Here is a 22,661-nt window from a genome sequence, read left to right on the forward strand (position 1 = left end):
AATTTTAAGGTAGATTGTAACAGATTCAAATGGAGTCTTTAAAAAGCAGAATCTTTTTTAAAAAGATTTGAAAAAGAAAAAGCTGAATCAGTATATAATTTTAATTTATACTTTCTCTAGTCTAATTTTTATTTTCTATTTAATAGTGGTACTTTTTTCTTCCCTTAGTAATGTTTGTAGGTAGGATTTTTTGTGTGTGTGTAATTATTTTATACTTGTAGAAGTTTTGCAAAAATAAGGAAATAATTCCTAGGTACCGTTTACCCTGATTCTCCAAATGTTAACTTTTATTAAATTTGTTTTTATTCAATTTGTTTTATTCTCTCTCCCTGCCATTATTTTTTTGAATTAAGAGTAAACTGCAGGTGTGATGCCCCTCTATCCCTAAATACATCAGTATGTGTATTTCCTCACAAAAAATGAATTCTTTTATATGATCACAGTACAGTTATCAAAATCAGGAAATTCATGCTGACACAATAATATTATTGACAGAAGTTCTGTTTAATTGTTGTGTTTATTGTTAGTAGGAATCTATTGATTTTGCTATTTTTATTGTACACACTTAACATACAAACATTCTTTTTGTTGGTTTGTTTTTATTTATTTTTATTTTTTTAAGAATATTTTCATTGTAAACAAACAAACATACAAACATTCTTGACATACAAACATTCTTGACATGGTTACAGTCAGTGGCTCACAATATCATCACACAGTTGTGTATTCATCACTATGATCATATTTTTTAACGTTTGCATCACTCCAGGAAAAGAAAGAAAAAAGAAAAACTCATACATACCATACCCCTTACCCCTCCCACTCATTGACCACTAGTATTTCAATCTACTCAATTTCTTTTATCCTTTGTTTCCTGTATTATTTATTTTTTACTCATCTATCCATAACCTAAATAAAAGGAGCATCAGGTTTTCACAATTACACAGTCACATCGTAAAAGCTATGTCGTTCTATAATCATCTTCAAGAAACATTGCTATTGGAACACAGCTCTGCAGTTTCAGATACTTCCCTCTATACACTCCAATACACCGTAATCTAAAATGGGGATACTTATATAATGTGTAAGAATAACCTCCAGGATAACCTCTCAACTCTGTTTGAGATCTCTCAGCCACTGAAACTTTATTTTTTCTCATTTCTCTCTTCCCCCTTTTGGTTGAGAAGGTTTTCTCAGTCCTTTGATGCCGGGTCCTGACTCGACTCAGAATTTCTGTCCCACGTTGCCAGAGAGATTTACACCCCTGGGAGTTATGTTCCACGTAGTTGGGGAGGACAGTGAGTTTACTTGCCGTGTTGACGTAGAGACAGGCCACACATGAACAACGAAGAGGCTCTCTGGGTGTGACTCTTAGGCCTAATTTTAAGTAGGTTTAGTCTATCCTTTGCAGGGATATATTTCATAGGGGCGAACCCCAAGATCAAGGACTTGGCCTGTGGATTTGGTTATCCCCACTGCTTGCAAGAATATCAAAAATTCTCTAAATGAGGAAGTTGAATATTTCCCCCTTTCTCCCCATGTCCTCAAGGGGACTTTGCAAATATTTCTTTATTCCCTGTCTAAATCACTGGGATTTACTGGGGCATCACACTAACCTGGACAAACTTAACAGAATCTCATGCCCTATTCAAGATTCCATGTACTTACAAATGTTCAATTAAACTGATCATATATGTTAAATTAGGAAATGCAGTAGCCAGAATATAAATTTTGTGCCAAATAAACATCTCTCCCTTTAGTCTCACACAGAAGTTGAAATTTTAAAATATAAATGATACCATCCTTTACCCAGTCTTCTGATATACCTTAGTCCTATCCACATCAACTTCATTCATAAATCTACTAAGTGTCTGATCACTTTTTCAACTTTTTAAACCGTTCTTGTATGGGGTACTGCTGACTTTCATAGCTTCAGAGCTCTAACTCTGAGGTGTCACATAAATACCGAAAGTTTCTGAGAAAGACCATGTTATATATTAACAATTCATTATCTGAGAATTTAGAATTAAGAGTTACACCTCCTGAATATATGTAATTGCTGTAAGAGCTTACAGTGTAGCCCAGTCTGATATCCTGTGCTCTCAACTTTAGTTCACTGAATTTTTATTTTACAATTCGTTCATGTAATTGAGGCATTATAATATTTGTCTTTTTGTTCCTGACATTTCATTCAACATACAGTTCTTAAGGTTCATTCATCTAGTTGTATGACTCACAACTTCAAATAGGAATCTATTAAATTCTGTAGACATGTTAAAAAAATTTTTAATGCATATTTTCATACTATTTGAAAACATGTATACCAAACTATAATTTTTTTTTTTAGTGACTTGTGTTTCCATTTAGATTTACAATGTTTTTTTCTTATTCATTAATAAGGAATTGAGCCAAAGTTAAACATCCTTGAAATTGTTAAGCCTGCGGAAACTGTTGAAGTAGTTATTGATCCAGATGCCCACCATGCTGAAGCTGAAGCACATCTTGTTGAGGAAGCTCAAGTGATTACCCTTGATGGCACAAAACACATCACAACCATTTCAGATGAAACCTCTGAACAAGTGACAAGATGGGCTGCTGCACTCGAAGGTTATAGGAAAGAGCAGGAACGCCTTGGGATACCATATGGTAATAAAATACATAATTGCATGTTAGGTAGATAATATGAATTAAGCTTGACATAGCAGATGGTAGGGTGAGTAAGTTATAATGTATTTTAAATGTATAATTTTTAGGAAGAATATTGATTTTCTGTAATATCCTCACATTTTTTTCTATTATCTTGAACAGTAACAGATATTTAAGCACATAACAATGGACAAGTACTGTCTGAGGTGCTGGGAATACAAAGAATTAAAAAAAGAAAAATCCCTGCTCTCTGGGTGGGCATTGTATAGTTAAAGAAAGAGAGGATAGATGAAAAGTTGCCATAAAAGGTAAAAGCTGTCAATAACTCCTGTAAAGAAAACATACTAGTAGAATCACAAAGGTGTCATAGTAGCCTGGGAAAAAGTCGGAAAAGAGTTTATTATAGATTATAAAACTGTTGGTCAGAAAAGGATATTCCACATGGGAAATGCTATGTGCAAAAGCTTAGAAGTAGGAATGTGCATGAGTAGTGAGATTTAGTAGGTAAGATTATTTGGTGGGACTATAAAACTGTTTTTTGATTGAGGGAAGTGACATTTGAAAAATGAATAGCTAAAAACTCAAATCAGGTCGAGACTGAATGAAGGGGAAACAGGAGCATATTTTTACGGTTTAGGTGTGACATGAGCCTATACTAGGTAGTTTATTTGGAACTGTAAAGGAGAAGTTGGATGAAAACAGTGATAGAGCGAAGAAATTGATTGTCAGACTTTATGAGGGTAAAGAGGGAAGAAGCGTTGGTCTTAACTTCTCAAGCTTGGGTGATAAAGAGAATAGTAATATGAATTGGTTACCTCTTCATTGCATTTTTAGTGAACGCTACCTTGTTCCAGGCACTGTGTTAGATTCTGAAGCTATTATGGTGTACAATGAAGATACAGTCCATTCCTTCTAAGCCTTATAGGGGAAGTAGGAAGGTCTGGTATGAAAAGGTTTTTCAGGGAAAAGTTTGATAGCACTTGATTTTGATAGCAGATATTCAGCTGGAGGTAGCCAGAAAGTAATTTCAGGTGCACAAGATTTAGGCTGAAGATAAAGATAATATATGGGACTCATTCACATCAAATTTGCATTTGAAGTTATCTAAGTATATGCATTCTCTGGTGGAAAGAAATAAAATGGAAGAGATCACAATGTTAAAGACTGGTTTCTGGGTCCTGTCAATATTTAGGGTTGAAAACAAAGAGACAGAAGGAAACCAAGAGTTTTCTATAGTATCACTGAAATTGAGGGAACGTGTAAGGTGTTTAGAAGTCTGAAGTTTGGCTCAGAGAGCCAAAGAATGCCACTAAGTCGTATCTATTAAATTTGCTGATCAGAGAGGCATTGGTAAATTTGAACAAAAGTAACTGTAAAGTTGGAGAGAATAAAGCTGAGTTATTAGAAATAAATAGGCATTTTAGAAATAGAAATATTTGAATACAAACCTTCACGGTAAGGGGGAAGTGAAGAGTGTTGTGAAACAAATAAATAATAAAGATTCTAAATTTGGTGGTTGCCTGGGTGTATTTGTGGATAATATGGAGAGATTAAAGAAGCTTCAAGAGGGGTTGTTAATTGGAGCATAGAGGGTTTGTTAATTGGTGCATCCAGTTTAAAGGATGAAATGTCGCCATTCCTCAGAGATAGAAGAGAAAACAAAGATTAGATGGTTGGAAAGTATCAAGTTATTCTTGACACATGGACGCTAGTTAATAATGTACTTGACCTTAGTTTTAATAAATTGGAAATCACCTCATGAGAGAGGAAATGCTGAGAAGGAAAGAAGAAAGCAAAAAAGTTTGAAACCATGTTTTACACAGTTTGTTAGACTACCAACAAGAACTCTTCAGTAGTAGAATATTTTATGGAAAGTGAGATATAAACATGAATTTGTAGACAGCAAAATTACAAACTCTGATTCAAAGTTCCTACCAAAAATTTTATTTATATAGAATAAAGCTTTTTTAAAATACTTGAGATTTACTTAGATATAGGAACACTTTTAACAGTCATTGATGATTTTTTTTGTCATGAAACTAAGGTTTTACAAATTTTCTTAGGAAACTGTTCTTTCGTGCTTTTATTTCTTAGTTATTTTGCTGATTGCTTAATTCTGTGCAAAAATGAAATGTGGTTAAATGGTCATGGCTTCTTTAATCTCTTTGAAATTAGAAATTCCTCTAAAGTTCACTTTGCACATATCAATGTTATGCCTTGACAGCAGCCATAAGCCACTTCTTCATATGTATTAAAAAAGTCCATTCATTGTTAGATATCCCAGGGCTTCAGTTCTTCTTCCTGCAGAATTTTGTTTTTTCTTTCAGTATTTTCACATTAAAACAATTGAAAATGGACAGTGCAGTGGTGGCTCAGTAGCAGAATTCTGCTTGCTGTGCTGCAGACTGGAGTTCAATTCCTGGAGCCTGCCCATGCCATAAAAAAAATATATATGAAGAAGAAACTCGAATTAATGTGTTTATAGTAATTAGAAATCGGGCCAAAGAGCTTGAATTATCAGGAGATGTGAAAACTAACATTAGTGACTAATATTAAAATCCAAATATTTATTTTGTCCCTTATTAATAAGAATGTTGAAAAGATGGCTATACTGAGCTTATTTTTACTTGTTCTTACAAATACTGGAATAATTTTTTAAAAGAATACATACGTTTTTGGCTCCTAGAATTGTCAAATATTAACCTTTTGTTACATGTTTTGCCTTTTAGAATAAAGCATTACAGATAGGGTTGGTTTGTATTTAACTAGCCATTCAGTTCCATGCTCACTCTTTACCCCATTGGTAATCTCTATCATTTACTGTATTTCTTTTTCAGTCTAGTTTTATGAAAGGAAGAAGCCATAGTAAAAACAGTTTTCTAATAGCTTTTTATCTTCATTCCTGCTCCCTAGGAACAACCACGTTTGGCTTTGTTTTTAATCATTATTGACTTACTGTTATAGTAGAGGAGGTTTAGTCCTCTTGATACTTCTCTCCCATATAAAACAAAACAAAACAAAACCTTATCTTTCCCCATTTTGTTAGTACCTTTTAGTAGCTTTTGTTGAAATCATTAATCATTGTATGTATTATGCTTACTTGTTTTTGTATTGTATAAACATTACATTTGTACAAGATTTAGTTTTCTTAAAGTTCTATCTAAGTTGACTTATTTTTTAGTTGTATAGGTTTCTCTATATACTAAGACTGACTTTCCCCCATTCCATCACATCTGTTTTGTGCATGTCAGTTTTCCCCAAATTTTCTCATGTATTTGGATTGAGTTTTTTCTAAATCTTTTCCAAAGCTGTCAGATTCTGAGACATTCTGACAGAGCTGTCGTCCTAAGACCGCGATTACTGGGATCCCCCTATTTTCCTGAATTTCATATTTTCCATTTTCTTAGTTTTATTCTCATTTAATAGAGATTTCTCCAGTAGATTCCTTAAAGAGGACACCTGGGATTTTTTTTTTCCCCCAAAGCTTTACAGGTCTGAAAATGTCTTTATTTTTATTTTCTCTTTTGAGAGCTTGGGTCTAGGCTATTAAGTTGAAAAATCAGTCATCGTCTTATGGTGTAAGAAGTTCATGACCATTCTGATTCTAGTTCCTTTGTCCATCCTGTTTTTCCTTCTGGGAGATTTTAGGATCTTCTCTTTATCTTTGTTTAGTGACAGTATGAATCTTTTTCGTTGTAGATTTTTGGTATATAGTGGCGTTTCAGTCCAGCCTTGTACTGTTCACTGAAGGTAGCCACTAGTTAACATGTGAGCATTTGCAATGTATGTGGTCCTTAACTTTTCTGATCTTTATACTTTTTCATTAAAATGATTTGTCTCCGATTTTTAAAGGAAGGTATGATTCAGGATAGTTTTCTAACATAACAGATGTCCCTCTTCTGTGTTTTCAAAATGTATTCAAATACAGGGCACCTTGCTTTCTCAGTTCTTATCTGTTCTCTTACTCCACTTTGATCTGGGCCTTTTCTTTCCTTTTCTGTGTTGTCCCTATGCTGCTCAATTTAGATCCCGCTCCCAGCAGTTTCTTCTTATTGTAGGTCACTCTCCTGGAAGTTATCCTTGACTCAGTTTGAAAGCTTATGGATCAACAGTGCTCTAGCCCTATTAGACCTTGCTATGATCCTCCCTCTCAGCTGCTAGTGGATTGGGCAAAACTAATTTTAGCTGTTGATTTCAGCTTGGTTAATTGTGCTGTCAGTGAATATTTCTTGTCTATGTTCAGTTTTTTTGTGCTCAGAATAGATCAGATGTCTGTTTACTGTCCTTAGCTGATGCTGCACAGATACTGATACCATGGAGATCTTGTGGTTGTCATTGATTTATGGTCACTGTTGTTTATTTTCAGGCTTTGTGAGGCAACTTGTATTGGATTTTATTGTCAATGTCCATGAGTTTTTTATTTTGCTTTCTAGTTGCTTTTTCTGTTACGTGTGGATTTAGAGAAACTTAAAAGCTTTACTACCATTTTCCAGAATCTTCCTTATCTTCTTTGGAAAAATCAAATGAAAGATAAATTCTTTTGCTGTAAATCCTCTATTCATATATTTGATTCATTTATATTATGATTGCTTCTCTAATGACCTAAACATTTTTTCTTTTTGCTTTCTTACTATTGTGCATGTAATTGGTATGTAACCAATACTGTTTGAGTTAGATCATCTTCTCTTTGCAGAATTACAACTAGTATTTATTAAATGAATTTAATAAGTTAATAAATATAAATTCAACTAATATTTCTTGAACTTCTATGAATAGAATGCTCTGTTAGGTGTCAGGGATACACTGGCGAAGTATTTACACATGTTGGCTATTTGTGAGTTCATTTAGCAAAAAATAATAAGGAAAATGCAATTCACCATTTATACATTCAGCAAATGTATGAGCAAGGCATTATGGTAGGCACTGAAGATAGAATAGTTTACAGGACACGAGACTTTAATGTCTTGTCAGGGAAACAACTAGCATGCTGCTTTATAAGTGCCACCATCGGGATAAATATTGAAGCAACCAATTTTTGCAAGAAGGAAAAGGGATACTTCACATTTTGAAGAATAAGTTTAGTTCCCTAGAATCCCCTTATAATTTTTCTTTTAATGGAGAAAACTATACACTGCTATGAAGTAATTTTAAAACTTTAAGAATTTACTCCATTCTCTCCAGGGTGCTCACTTATTTTATTCTTTCATTTGGTCCAGTGGAGAACAATTTTGCACTTGTTTTCTTAATACAGGTTGACTGATCTAGAACCAAATGAATCCATCAGAAATTTAGATTAGAAACTGGAAAAAGGGCTAAGAAGATAATATAGCATAAAAATCTGTTTATTTCATGTAAATAGTTCATTTCACTTACTTGGAAAAACTAAGACTCCTGTTTGAATTCTCTCTTTCGCTTTCTCTCTTTGTGGGTGTATATGTGTATTTATTAACAAGTTAATTGTATAGTCCTATACTGTCTAAGATGGAACTAGCCTCAAGGTGATATTTTTTTTTCTAGATCCTATACAGTGGTCCACAGACCAAGTCCTGCATTGGGTGGTTTGGGTAATGAAGGAATTCAGCATGACAGATATAGACCTCACCTCACTCAACATTTCGGGAAGAGAATTATGTAGTCTCAACCAAGAAGATTTTTTTCAGCGGGTCCCTCGGGGAGAAATTCTTTGGAGTCATCTGGAGCTTCTTCGAAAATGTATAAAATCAGTTATTATCTATTTATATTATAACTTAAGCCTAACTTTAATTCTTTATAACTTTGTTTTCTTCTCATTCAAAAATGTTTTTCTTTCTTCCTTACGACAACCTCATGAGGTCGTAGGTGGGGGTATCTCATTTACATACAGATGAGGAAATTGATCTTCAAATATTTGAGTAATTCACCCCAGACACAGCCATTAAGTGATGGCTACAATTTGAACCTAACCCAGAAATATCTGAGGCTAGTTCCAGATAATTGTTTAAATTCCCAAACTCAGAGTAAGCTGTCTGAATAGGAAAATTCAGACTGCTTTTAGTTCCCCAGCTCTTTCCAGATCTGTTTATTTGGAGCTGGGTCCTGGCATGAAACCCCAAGCAGATCCCTCTGGGGGGGCCTAGCATGGAGAATGAATATTAGTGGGTAGAATTTAAAATTTCAAGAGAAGAGCAGTCTATGATGAGGATTAAATACGCTGAAGTAAAGAGGTTGGGAAGTGCAACTCTTGTTTGAGAGGTAAATAATAACGTGAGGAGGAATAGCAACACGTGAATAATGAATGATTGTGTAAGGGTTTATATTAGGATCTTTAAAGTATACCTCTTGTGTTGAGTGCTATATTTGTGAACCTCTGAAGTTATTTTGTTTAACTGTGACATTTAATATAGCTACAATTTTTAAAAAATTAGTTTTCTTTAAATATGAACATTACAAAAGTTAAAGCAGTTTTATTCAAAAGTCTATAACAGGTTAATAAATTATAAAGATTTCTCAGAGCATCCTGAAGGCAGCTCTTTTGGTTGAAAATCTATGTCTAGATTATTTCAGAGTGGTACATATTCTCATCTTTGATCTGATTTTGGAGATTTCCTTATTTGTACATGATTTTATCTGACCATAAATAGATATAGATATGGTTAGAAATCCTTGGTTCTCTTAATAACTTTTCTGAGTTCACTGAAATTGAAGTTTTCCTTCTATAACCTCTCTTAAAGTTGTCTTTTCCTTATAAAGAAAGTGGCTTTCAAATAATGTTTAGGTTAAAATGTTTTGTTTGTTAATTTTTTTTAATAAAAAAAAGTTTAAAAAAAATAATAGTGTTTAGGTTAATATGCCAATAAGTTTCAATTATTTAATGTTTCAGTTTTTTTTTTTATTTTAATTCTGGAATTCTCTTTAAAGGAATCATGTTTATTAAGTTGAGTTTTACTAGACAGGATTTGGCTTTTCTTGCTTAAAATTAAATCAAAATGTTTTCTTATGTTCTTCAGATGTATTGGCAAGCCAAGAACAACAGATGAATGAGATAGTTACAATTGATCAACGTGAGTATTCATACCCATAATGTATGACCCAATTATCAATAAATGATATTTTCTTAATTTGGTACTTCAAGGTAGTAAAAAGAAAAACATTTTGTTTTCTTTTTATGAGCTATTTTAGATACACAAAGATATAAATTATAACCAACACATATGTATATCATATGAAATAAAACTTTATCAGGTTTATCTCTTGTGGATGCCATTTTCCTCTCCCTCCAGAGAAATCATTATTTTGAATTTGATGTTTATTAATCCATGCATATTTTATACTTTTATCAACTATATAATCATAAACATTTTAGAGCATCATTGTGTATGGGTAAACATTTTGAGTCAAATGGTAACACTGTACATATCCTTTTATATAACTTGCTTTTTGTTTAACATTCATGAGACTTATCCCTTTTGATTCTTATAGCTCTAGTTCATTCATTTGCACTACTGTAGGGTATTAAAAAGATTGCTGTGAAAATCACTGTGTGAGTATTTAAGAATATGGATAAGAGTCTCTTAACATAGTATCACAGGGTTTCTTCCTTTCAACCAGTAGATAATTTTTTTTCAGTGTTTATATTGGAGAGGATAAATTGTTTTTCTCCTGCTTTTCCTTGCAGCTGTGCAAATTATCCCAGCATCAGTGCAGTCTGCTACACCATCTACCATTAAAGTTCTAAACAGTAGTGCAAAGGCAGCTAAAGTACAAAGAGCTCCAAGGATTTCAGGAGAAGATAGAAGTTCACCTGGAAACAGGACAGGTACCCGTCATCATCTTTTATTTATAAAGTTTTTCAAATGAGGTGTATTTTATTTTCTCTGTGAGTATGGACTATTCCTCTGGCAACATTTGTTAAAAAAAAAATTGTATTGGTAGCATATCTGAAACGTGAATAGGAGTACCTAAGTGTTGATTGCCTTTTGCATTGTGTTAATCCATGCCACTGTATCCTCTACTTTTCCCTTCTGTCATTCTAGGAAACAATGGCCAAATCCAACTATGGCAGTTTTTACTAGAACTTCTTACTGACAAGGATGCTCGAGACTGCATTTCTTGGGTTGGTGATGAAGGCGAGTTTAAACTAAATCAGCCTGAACTGGTTGCACAGAAATGGGGACAGCGTAAAAATAAACCTACAATGAACTATGAGAAACTCAGTCGTGCATTAAGGTAAGCAGTTTATTACTTTTTTGTTATGTAAATACAGGCTTTTTCAAAATTCACTAGTAATAATTTTGAGACATATATATTTTTTAAAGATTATGCTAAGATTTTTTTTATCTGATTTAAAAGCACGTATTATTTGCTTAAAACTAAAATGTTCAATTTTGATGTGTCTGTTATTTTTGTAACATGTTATTGTTTGCATGGATACCTAAGTGAGTGTAAATTTTAGCAAATATACAGATATTGCCTTCTGTTTTTACAGTCGGTTGAAAATATTGACCCATTTCCCTGTTTTTTCCTCTTTCTAAATTCTGTCTAAATCAAAATATCCATCTTTTATATTAATAGAATTGAAGTAGAATACAGTTATTCTTAGTAGTATTATTTCCCATAGGTAATATGAAATCTTTTGCTATAAATTATGATTAAAAATTATGCTTTTCCATTATAGAGTGGAAAATTCAACATGAGCATTTAAGTATCTGTGAAGGAAGGGTACATAGGAATATCATGGAATTATGTCTGAATTTTTGGAAGAGAGAGAGTAAAGTTAATAGTAATTTATCCCTATATTTCTAAATAACATGTTTTTACTGCTTTTTTATGTTTCACTTTTGGGTTTTGTGTGTGGATTTCATCCTGTGAGAAATTATAGTTTAGCTCTCTTTCATCACTACCCACTAACCCCTCCCAACCCCCCACCACACACTCATAACATACATTTCCAGTCTCCTTATCCTCCCAATATAATTATGTGGACATTTTGGTTATATAAATATTCATTTTTACAGTACTGTGGTCATATGAATACTAGCGCATAGTTTATCGTGGTTATTTTTCTTTTCCTCAGTGAACTTTTGTTTTCCTTAAAGTTCATAAGTAACTTTAATACTTAGTTTTCAATGTGTGATTGTGAGACTATGTAAGTGATAGCACTTAGTCTCAAACATTTTGTCAGTTATCTAAAGATTCTTTACATATAATCAGAATTATAACTTTAAGTAAAACAATTGATTTATTGTATACATTCAGATTCTCCCCAAATTACAGATAAATGGCTAAATTAGTTTATAATTAAGATGCCATTTCTCCCCAGATTGATCTATAAGTTTCCATGCAATAACCATAAAAATCTCAATCAGTTTTTTTTGTGAAACTTGACAAGATAATTGTAAATTGTATACAGGATTATAAGGTACCACTATAGCCAGGACACCTGAAGAAGATTAACAAAATGAGAAGATATGCTCTGCAGGACATTTAGACTTGCTATAAAGAGAGTGTGTGTGGTGTTTGTTCAAGTATAGAGAAATAGACCATAGAATAAAATAAAGAGCCCAGATAGAACCACAAATGTATTAGCACTTGATTTAAAGATAATGGCAGTGAGGAGAAGGTTTATGAGGAAAAGAGCTTCTTTACAATCAGTGATGCTGGGACAATTGACCATCCATATGGTGAAAAAGTTAGCTTGACCCCTTCCTCAAACCATTTGGAGCTTGTGGTTTTAAATATGAGTGAAATGGTAAAATAGGAAAGCATCCAGAGATATCTCCAGAAATGGGGTTTGGAAAAGACTAAGGAGAGAACCAAAAGTACAAACAATAAAGTAAAAGCTCAGTAAATCGGACAAAAATACAAATTGAGAACTTCTGGTCATCAAACTGCCACCATTAGACATGCAAAAGGCAAGCCACATTTATCTAACGTAGACCGTAATCTGAAATATCTAAAGAATTCTTACAAATCAATAAGAAAAATGGAAAAGTGGACAGTGAGTATGCACTTCAGAAGAGATTATTTAGCTTACAGTACCAAGTGTTGACAAGTATATGGAGCAGTGAGAATGTTTGTACACTTTTGATAGGAATGTAACTTGTAATCTGTAACCTAGCAGTTTCTTACTAGTAAATACCAAATGGAAATGTACTCATATGTCCACACATTTGCTCATCACAGCATTATTTATAACTACTAATAACTAGAAATCACCCAATATTCTCTCAATAGTTGGATAAATAGTGTTATGTTAATACCAGAGGATACTGTATAGCCATGAAAATTAACAGTTTACAGGCAACAGTTTGGATGAATTTCACAATGTTCCATGAAAGACTCCAGACCCGAAAGAATATAACTGCATTAATACATTTATATGATAAAGTCAAAAAATAGTAAGACCACTGTCAAACTTGAAATAGTTCATTTGAGAACATATTTATAATTGTAAATTTAACATGGGATGCATGGCACTATGCATCCCCTTTCAATCATATTCACCTTCAATATGACAGTGTTACTTATAAACCTGCTAACTAGTTACCATCATTTATATATGTTCCCTTGCATTTAGATTTAACTTCTTTGGGTAGCTGTTCCTCCATGTCTAGCTTTTGTGTACCCCTAGGTCTGCTAAATTCTACAGTGTAACCTCTGAGATTACGTTTACCAGAGTCATAATAACAAAATCATACAGTATTTGTCCTTTTGTGTCTGACTTATTTCACTCAGCATCATGTCCTTAAGATTCATCCATATTGTCGTATGGTTCAGTACATCTTCCCGTCTTACAGCTCATGATATTCCATTGTATGTATATACTACATTTTGTTTATCCACTCGCCTGCTGATGGGCACTTAGTTTCCATCTTTTGGCAATTGTGAATAGTGCTGCTGTGAATATTGAGGTGCAAATGTCTGTTTGTGTCACTGCTTTCAGCTCTTCTGCATATATCTGAGTATTGGTATTGCTGGGTCACAGGGCAACTGAATATTTAGTTGGCTGAGGAATTGCCAAACTGTTTTCCACAGTGGCTGTACCATTATACAGTCTCACCCATAATGAATAAGCATTTCTATTTCTCCACATCCTCTCCAACATTTGTAGTTTTCTGTTTTTTTAATAGCAGCCATTCTTATAGGTGTGAGGTGACATCTCATTGTTGTCTTTTTTTCCTTTTCTGGGTGCTTGATTTAGGAATTGAACCTGGGTCTCCAGCAGGGAAGGCAAGCATTATACCACTGAACCACCCGTGCACCCTCATTGTCATCTTAATTTGCATTTCCTTTATAGCTAATGAAAATTAACATGTCATGTGATTTTTGGCCATCTATATTTGCTCTTCAGAAAAGTGTCTGTTCATATCCTCTGCCCATTTTAAAATTGGGTTGTTTGTTCTTTTGTTGTTGAGCTGTAAATTTCTTTATGTACACAGGGTATCAAGCCTTAATGCGATATGTAGTTTCCAAATATTTCCTCCCATTGGGTTGGCTGCCTCTTCACCTTTTTAATGAAGTCCTTTGAAGCACAGAAGCTGTTGATCTTAAGGAGTTCCCATTTGTCTATTTTTTCTTTCATTGCTTATGCTTTGAGATGTAAAGTTTAAGAGGCTACCTCCTATTACTAGATCTTGAAGATGTTTCTCTTCATTTTCTTCTAGAAGTTTTATGGTACTGCCTTTTATATTTAGGTCTCTAATCCATTTTGAATTAATTTTTGTATAGGGTGTAAGGTAGGGGTACTCTCTCATTCTTTTGGCTATTTATAGCCTTTCTCCCATAACTACTTATTGAAAAGACTATACTCCCAGTTCAGTGGATTTGGAGGCCTTATCAAAAATCAGTTGTCTGTAGATTTCGTGTTCTGTCTTGCACTCTTGATTCAATTCCATTGGTTGATCATTCTATCTTTGTACCAGTACCATACTGTTTTGACCACTGTGGCTTTTTTTTTTCACTGTGACTTTTTAGTAGGCTTTAAAGTCAGGAAGTGATAGTCCTCCCATTTTGCTTTTCTTTTTTAGGTTATCTTTAGCTATTCAGAGTCTTTTTCCTTTGCAAATAAATTTGATAATCAGCTTCCAAGTCTTCAAAGTAGGTTGTTGGGATTTTGATTGGTATTGCATTGAATCTATAGATCAGTTTGGGTAGAATTGACGTCTCCATGAACATGGAATGTCTTTCCATCTCTTTAGGTCATTTTACAGTTTTCTTTTTTCAGTAGTAAAGAGTTACAGGGGGAAAACTACAAGTACATGCTACGGCCAGTGGTTAACAGGAAGACATCAACAGTACCACAGCACTGCCAGGGGCAACTAATTGTGGGGGAGCTACAAGTGATAAGGGGAAGCTTTGATTTGATGGTTGGTAATGTTGAGTTTGAGAAGCACAGTGGCAGATGATGATACAGTTATATGATGAAATATGGTGTAGCTATAAAAAGGAACATTGAGGAGCACACAATGAACTGAATAAACCTTGGGTATATTGTGTTGTGCAAAATAAGATAAAAACAAAAAGAACAAATATAAATATGCTAAGGTCTCTCAGAAAATACTTGAAAGAAAACAGGAGCCTAGATTGTGGATCCTTAGAGCAGCCACATTTGCTCTGAAGTTGTAGATGTATTTTGGATTCTGAGACACTGAGCTATATGTGTATCAGCTGCTATTTCCCTCGAACTTTGAGTAGCCCTATGATACTGAGGACACAGAAATAGAGTGCTGCAGCCCTGAAAATTAGCATAGCTATATATAATAACAGTTAAAGTAACTGAAAAAGAGATCAGGCTTCAATTAGAGTTTAAAACGAAGCCAGTCTAACTGGGTCTAGGGTAAATTAGAATGCAGGGCAAAAGATGATAGTGCATATATGCTAGACCTTCAGCTTCTGTGTAAGACCAAATGCAGAGAGATTTATTATGTCAAGAATCTAAATTTTCTGTAATACATAATCTAAATCCACCTCTCTTGATGGCTCATTTCAACAACTCAGATTCCTGGAGTCCAGAATGGGAATGAGGCTTTATAATTCTGAATAGCTTAATATATTACATCTCAGAATATGGTGGGCTGATAATTAAGAAGTATTGATAAAATCTCTTGAGGGTCTGAAGGGAGTATATATATATGAAACTGTTAAACTCTCCCATCTAGGAAATCCTGGATACCCTCTCAACCATTGGGGACCCCCAACAAAATAGGCCAAGCCCTGGATTTTGAGGCTTGCTTTTATGAAACTTATTTCTGTAGGGAAGAAGCTAAGACTACCCTTAACAAGGCCTAAGAGTTGCTTCCAGGAAGCCTCTTTGTTGTTCAAATGTGCCACTCTCTCTCTCTAAGCCCAACTCTGTAATGAGATTGTTGCCCTCCACCCTCCATGGTACTAAACCCCAAGAAACATTAAGACAACAATGAGGTATCACCTCACACCTTTAAGAATGGCTGCTATTAAAAAAAACAGAAAACTACAAATGTTGGAGAGGATGTGGAGAAATAGGAACACTTATTCATTATGGGTGAGACTGTATAATGGTACAGCCACTGTGGAAAGCCATTCAGAGGTGAAAATCTCCCTGACACCATTGGGCATGACACCTGGGGATGAGTCTGGCCGTGGCACCATGGGATCGACAATGCCTTTGAACAAAAGGGGAGAAAGAACTGTAATAAAGTAAGGCATCAGTGGCCAAGAGAGATCAAATGGACTCAGGAGGCTATTCTGGAAGCTACTCTTATGCAAGCTTCAGTTAGATTGTGCTAATATTATGTCATGGTTTACTAAACCCCAGCCAACAACACTCCTGTTGACTCTTAAGAATACCTGGAGCTCAAAATGAGACTCTATAAAGATTTCATGCACTTGGTTTGCCTTCCTGGAACATAAATTCTTGGAGGGTTCCTAGGTTAGATAAATCCTGAAGTTCAAAGGGACCAGACTCCTCCAGGATTTTCAGTTAATTACATCCCCGCTATGCTTTAGTGTGGACACACCTTCTCAACATGAAAACATCAGAATGGGCATTGCCCAAAGATCCCTATAGATTGTGAGAAGGATTAAAGGGGAAGGAGGAGATATAACAGAGAAAATGGGATTTAACAAACAAGTATTGCTGCTGAGTCCTAATATTAATATTTCTCACCCATGACAAACTCCAGGATCTGTTTTGTAACTGCTTGTTGAAGTACACTTTGATAATTATTCCTTTTTTCCTTCTTTGCTGTGTGTGTGTGTGTGTGTGTGTGTGTGTGTGTGTGTGTGTATATATGTTATATTTTGTAATAAGAAATGTTTTAAAAAATAGTAAGATCAAATTATAAGATTTAGGGATCCATATTTGGGTGATGAAATCATAAAGAAAACAAGGAAAATGCTATCATAAACCAGAATTGTGTTTACCTTTTAGAGTGGAGAAGGGGTGATAGGGAAGGCATGGGAGGTATTTCTAGGTTGCTGGTAGTGTTCTTTTTCTTGACCTGATAGTTAAGTGGTAAACATTCACTTGATAATATGTCACTTGAACTGTTCACTGTTGTATCCTTTTCTGTTTGTGTGATAAATTACCCAATCTAAAAAGTTAAAAATGAACAAGTTTCCAAAAAAATAAGAGGGAAGGAAAAAAAGACAAACCCATGAAAATACAGTATTGTGTACCCTTCTACTTTATTTTAGGGGGGAAATAAAATTAGTGCTATTTATATACAAGTTCTGTGATACATCTAAATTAAAAGAAGTGAAGTGTTAAGTAAATTTACAATTTATTTGTGTTTTTTCTCCTATAACCTCTTACCAAGAAACATAAAATTATACCAGCTCTATTTCCTTCTAGAAATATAAAACTGATTTCCTTCTTTAGTCTCCCTTTTTTTCCCAACTGTCTATTTATTATAGTCTTGTATTTTATAGAAATTCTCTTTAAGAAATTTAAATACTTATAGCATTTTAAAGTGGAGGACAAGTAATTGATGGTTTATGGGCTGAGATCTAAATCCTGTATTAATGTAATTGACATAAAAGGAAACACAAGACTATGCCCAATGTATATCTCTTAATGGGAAAGCGACATAACTTACACTTTTGCTGTCCTGGAATGAGGGAAAGATGACATTATTTCCTGCATACAGGTTAGTCTTCTCATTATTGCACTCTTTATTAAGCTGAGTGACATTTAGAATAAAGTTTTGCTAAATGTGGTTGTTTCCACCACTGATACTTTTGAAAATAGTTGTTTCTTTTGTAACAGCTCTTTGTTGAATAGGTAGTATACTTTTTTTTTTTTTATTAATTAAAAAAAGAATTAACAAAACAATTAGAAATCATTCCAATCTACATGTACAATCAGCAATTCTCAATAACATCACATAGTTGCATATTCATCATTTCTTAGTACATTTGCATCGATTCAGAAAAAGAAACAAAAAGACAACAGAATAAGAATTAAAACAATAATAGAAAGAAAAAAAACAAAAACAAAACAAAAAAAAAAAACAAAAACAAAAAACCTATACCTCACGTGGTAGTATACTTTTAAAATAAAGGTTTCACATTCTGCCTCTGTAGGAAAAACCTTGACGTGTTTTTCCTGTTTTTGGAATTAGCAGTGCCTGGTAGTTAACGATGTATTAGAATCTGGTACAGAATGTTGCCATGTGATTGTTTAGCCACAACGATAACTGTACATTAACCAAAGTTTTTCATTATAGTAAAAAGATAAAGATGAAGGCATGGCTACATAATACAGGATTTATACAAAACTGAAAAGAAGTGGGCATTCCAATATTCCATAGAATATATTTAAAATTTCTTCATATTATGTGGAATCTATTCTATTCTGTTCTATAACATAGCTTACATTTTATAGAGAGCTAACTATATGCCAGTCATTATTTGCTGAGTACCTTACAAAGATTATCCTATTTAATCCTCTACAACTCTATGAGGGTAAGTACTGTTGTAAACCCTAAAGATAAAGAATAAAAGCTTAGAGAAAAGGGACTTTACTGTGGTTACAAAGCTAGTAAGTTGTGATGCTAGATTTTGAATGTTGGCAGTTTGACTCCAAAACCCTTATTAAAAGCTGCTCTCCTCCTGCTCCCAAGGTGTTTTCTTTTGTTTTGTTGGTTTAATAATCTTACTTATCTCTAAATCAGTATTTCATCATAGCTGTTGAAAATATGCTTTGTAAGTTCATAATGTTTTAAAGTACTATACATTGATATTTTAGTAAATAATGTTTTCATGTTTTCTTGGGAGTAACATTAAATATTTCTATATAACTTTAATGTTAATTACTATTTTGGTGGATGCAGTATACTACCAGATTTTTGCTTATGGAATAGACTGAAATATTGTAAGAAGTCTGAATTCTTAATTTTTTATGTAGTACTAATTTGTTTTTCTCTTTCTAAAGGTATTATTACGATGGGGACATGATTTGTAAAGTTCAAGGCAAGAGATTTGTGTACAAGTTTGTTTGTGACTTGAAGACTCTTATTGGATATAGTGCAGCAGAGTTGAACCGTTTGGTCACAGAATGTGAACAGAAGAAACTTGCAAAGATGCAGCTCCATGGAATTGCCCAGCCAGTCACAGCAGTTGCCCTGGCTACTGCTTCTCTGCAAACAGAGAAAGATAATTGAACTCCAGGACCTTCTAGGAGTCCAACATCTTTCTTTAATACTGAGAGCAGTATTGCTCTTACCTTTATTACCGAATTTGAATCTTCTTTTATTTCTAGACTGTACAATCTGATGCATGATTTTTTTTATAAATATTTCATACTCTTGTGAATTTGGATCTTTTTACTTTGAGCATATATTTTAGAGTATATCTGTTAAGGGATCACCACAATGTTTTCAGTGTGAAAGCAGGTTCATTGTGGGGTAGTTTATTTACAGTCAGGAAAGCTAACCTGGTCAGTATTAATGTCTAGCCCTACCAAAAATATCCAGTAGTATCTGAAGATGATTAAATAAATGAAGTATCTCCAGGAAACAGTCTGGCCTAACTATTTTTGAAAATATATCTGTTTCCCCTCTCTGCTGCTTTAGATGTTGCTTTATATAGAACCAGAAAATGGAATTTTTCACAGCTAAAGCATGTGTTCCTGTTTCATCTAATCAAGCAGAGCTAAAATATTCATATCAAATAAAATTATATGATATTAATAAATTACTAAACTTAGAGTATCAAGTTATTAAAGTAATTTATATATTTGCAAGCAAAGGATAGTAAGAAGTTGACTGGCAGAAGAGCAGTGCTGAAGAAAGAGATCCAGGTTTAAATCTGGCTTAACTCAAGCCAATTTTAAGAATTTGCTGTATTGATTATACATAATGTGAGGCCAAGAGGTTAAATTATTTCGAGAGGAATTTAATAAAGCAGCTGTTACAAAAATTCTGAAATGATCTCTGTTTTTCCAGTCAGAGATTTAAAAAACTGAAAAGGTATACCTCACCCGGAAAATAAATATTTGGTTTGGTTTGGCTTTTTTTTTAATCCTGTAGTGCCGATTTATTAAACAAGGCAGCTTATATATTCATTGTGTTTCTGATGAAATGAAGACTTTAAATCAGTCAGCAGTACTTTCCCTTTCAAATATTAGTATATTACTTGCAAGTACTTTTAAAAGGAAAATTTGACTTCCACTATAGATAGTCTTCTCTCTTAAAATGAAACCTACTGTTTATTTAAATTTTTCTTTTTGAATATTATATATGTATGTGTATACAAATACCTATATGCATGTATAGTTAACCATTATATATGCATATATATGTATACATATGTATATATATGAAGGCATAAGGTATTCAAAGGGAAGAATATTAAATAACTAAAAAAATTTAATTACGTAATTTTTTATATTCACCGCTACTATAAGCTAACACTTATTAAGAATGTCTTTCATTTTTTTCTTTCTTTTTTGTGTTTTATGGTATTACGCATAGATCATAATATGAGAGATTGGCAGATGGCTTTTAATCCTCTTATAGCAGAAGGTTTCTTGAATTCCTTCTCTGTCATCATTTCCTTCAAACCTATCCCCCAAAACAACTTTATAAGAACCTGGTTAATGCTTTTGACCAACTGGGAGGAAAGGGCTAAGATAACATGAGCACAGTGGCATTGTTAGTAGTTACTGCTACCAGTACTAAGGAGTAGTTTGGAATGCACCATAGGAGGCAGGGATCTTAAGAACAAGGAGAGGAGGGATCACTTTTTCTAGAAACCTTAAATCAAAATTTTAAGAGCTCTGTGATAGGACTATAATGTCTGATTTCAGTGTTTATATTACTGTATTGAGTCCTTTAAGACTGCTGTAGATACCTAAAATGAATAAAATTTGTAACTTTCATTTTTATTTTTTTATAAACACATAGAATAGACTGACATCTTAAATTATTAGTACAATTTGAGTGCTATAATTGTAAGAATATCTAAGTAGGATTACAATATGAATAATATATAGAAGCTATAGCTTCCAATAAATAAATAACTAAAATGAAGGCTTTGCATCATACTCTTGGTCTGGGGTGTTAAGTCATTAATTGTCTTAAAAATAATAAAATATATTGTTCTGGTATATTGTTGATCTTAAAAAGAAACATTTTGTTAAAGTTTTAACTAAGAAAACAGACATTCTTTATGTCTCAATTATATCTACATATAAATGTTTTAAGACAAGGAACACCCACATTTCTTTTAGATCCTTAAAAATCATTCTTATCTTTTTTTTTGCTTTAAGCATTCCCCAGACACTTTTTTTAGCCAGCATTCTATTTTTTCAGTTTATTTTATTCTTCATGGTAATTTGAATAGAGAATTCTCATACATGATCAGACACTGTTTTTTCTTCTTTACCTCTTTTACTGTCATCTTATGCACCAGAACATGGGTAAAGTAATGAGACTAATCTCTCCAGTTGATTTAAAAAATCTCTCATTACTTTGTAGTCCCAAATTTAAAGTCTTTGTCTTTATTGAGGTTATACTTATCAGAAAGCCAAGGAGTCCTTTCTTTTATTGAAAGGTAACTCATCTTGTGAATGGAAATATAATTCATGCTATTCATTCTCTGTCTATTCAAAGAAAGAAAGAAAATTATTGGTCACCTTTTGTACCTTACACATCAAGAATAATAAAATGTTTGCTTTTGTTTTAAACTTGTTTTCCATATGAGATTTTCATTGAGCCAACTTTTAATAAGTACCTTCCTAGCCTGAAATCTAAATTGGGGTTGGCATCATAAACATAAAGTCAAACAAATTGAGCAGAATAAGTACAGTGCCTCCAAGTATTTCAGGTGAAGCCTGCTGTTTTTCATATTCATCATTTTATGCTGCTGCCTTTAAAAAGAATGAGTATCTTTTAAATAGCACAAAAATGTTTTAGAATTCATAATTTTCAAAACAAACCTGTGACTAACAATGTCTTCAGATATAGAGGATGTAAAGGATTAATAGCTCAGTGACATTTCACTTGCTGCCAGAAAAATATTCTCAATCTTTTGTAAAAGGGAGGAGGATTTTTGCATACATTTTTACTCTTTAAATAAAGATGCTTATACTGTCATAATAACAATTATGCATTTCTTTGTGGTTTTTACATTTTTTGGGTAATTTTACATAAAACAGTTATTTTCTATTTTTACTCAGATAAATATTTGTGCATAAAATGTCAAAATAGTAAAATGAGAAAAATAAAATTATTATACAATATGTTCTGTGATGTTTGAAGTTTTTTTCCTTGTGTACAGATATTTTTTACTTAAAAGTGATCAATTTGGGAAGAATAGAATCTACTGAACTAAATAAAGGTGGTAAAATTTACTATTTAAAAAAAATACATGAAATTCCAACTAAGAAGCTAAACTTTTAGAATAGCAACAGGTGAAGTGGTAAGTTTGAGTACTTGTCAAAAAACACGCTGCTGATAGTTAAACTGTAGATTTTTAATAAAGCCTTCTTCCCGCCATTAAAAAAAATTACCAACTCATATTGATGGCATATCAGTGGGATGTTCAGCCAGGATCAG

The 22,661-nt window shown here is 33.2% G+C and overlaps 1 protein-coding gene across 6 annotated transcripts in view; it reads left to right on the forward strand.

Moving 5' to 3' along the window:
• Positions 1-20,030, forward strand: part of GABPA (GA binding protein transcription factor subunit alpha) — a 38,132-nt gene extending 18,102 nt beyond the window's left edge. For all 6 annotated transcript variants that reach the window (XM_077118765.1, XM_077118764.1, XM_077118768.1 and 3 more), the window contains exons 5-10: positions 2,401-2,646; positions 8,164-8,358; positions 9,633-9,686; positions 10,301-10,441; positions 10,659-10,851; positions 19,037-20,030. In XM_077118765.1, the coding sequence (XP_076974880.1) occupies positions 2,401-2,646; positions 8,164-8,358; positions 9,633-9,686; positions 10,301-10,441; positions 10,659-10,851; positions 19,037-19,265 (1,058 nt within the window). In that variant the 3' untranslated portion in view covers positions 19,266-20,030. The remainder of the gene's footprint in view (positions 1-2,400; positions 2,647-8,163; positions 8,359-9,632; positions 9,687-10,300; positions 10,442-10,658; positions 10,852-19,036) is intronic.
• The last annotated feature ends 2,631 nt before the right edge of the window (positions 20,031-22,661 follow it).

The sequence above is a fragment of the Tamandua tetradactyla genome, chromosome 10 (assembly GCF_023851605.1).
Source record: "Tamandua tetradactyla isolate mTamTet1 chromosome 10, mTamTet1.pri, whole genome shotgun sequence".
Lineage (NCBI taxonomy): Eukaryota > Metazoa > Chordata > Mammalia > Pilosa > Myrmecophagidae > Tamandua > Tamandua tetradactyla.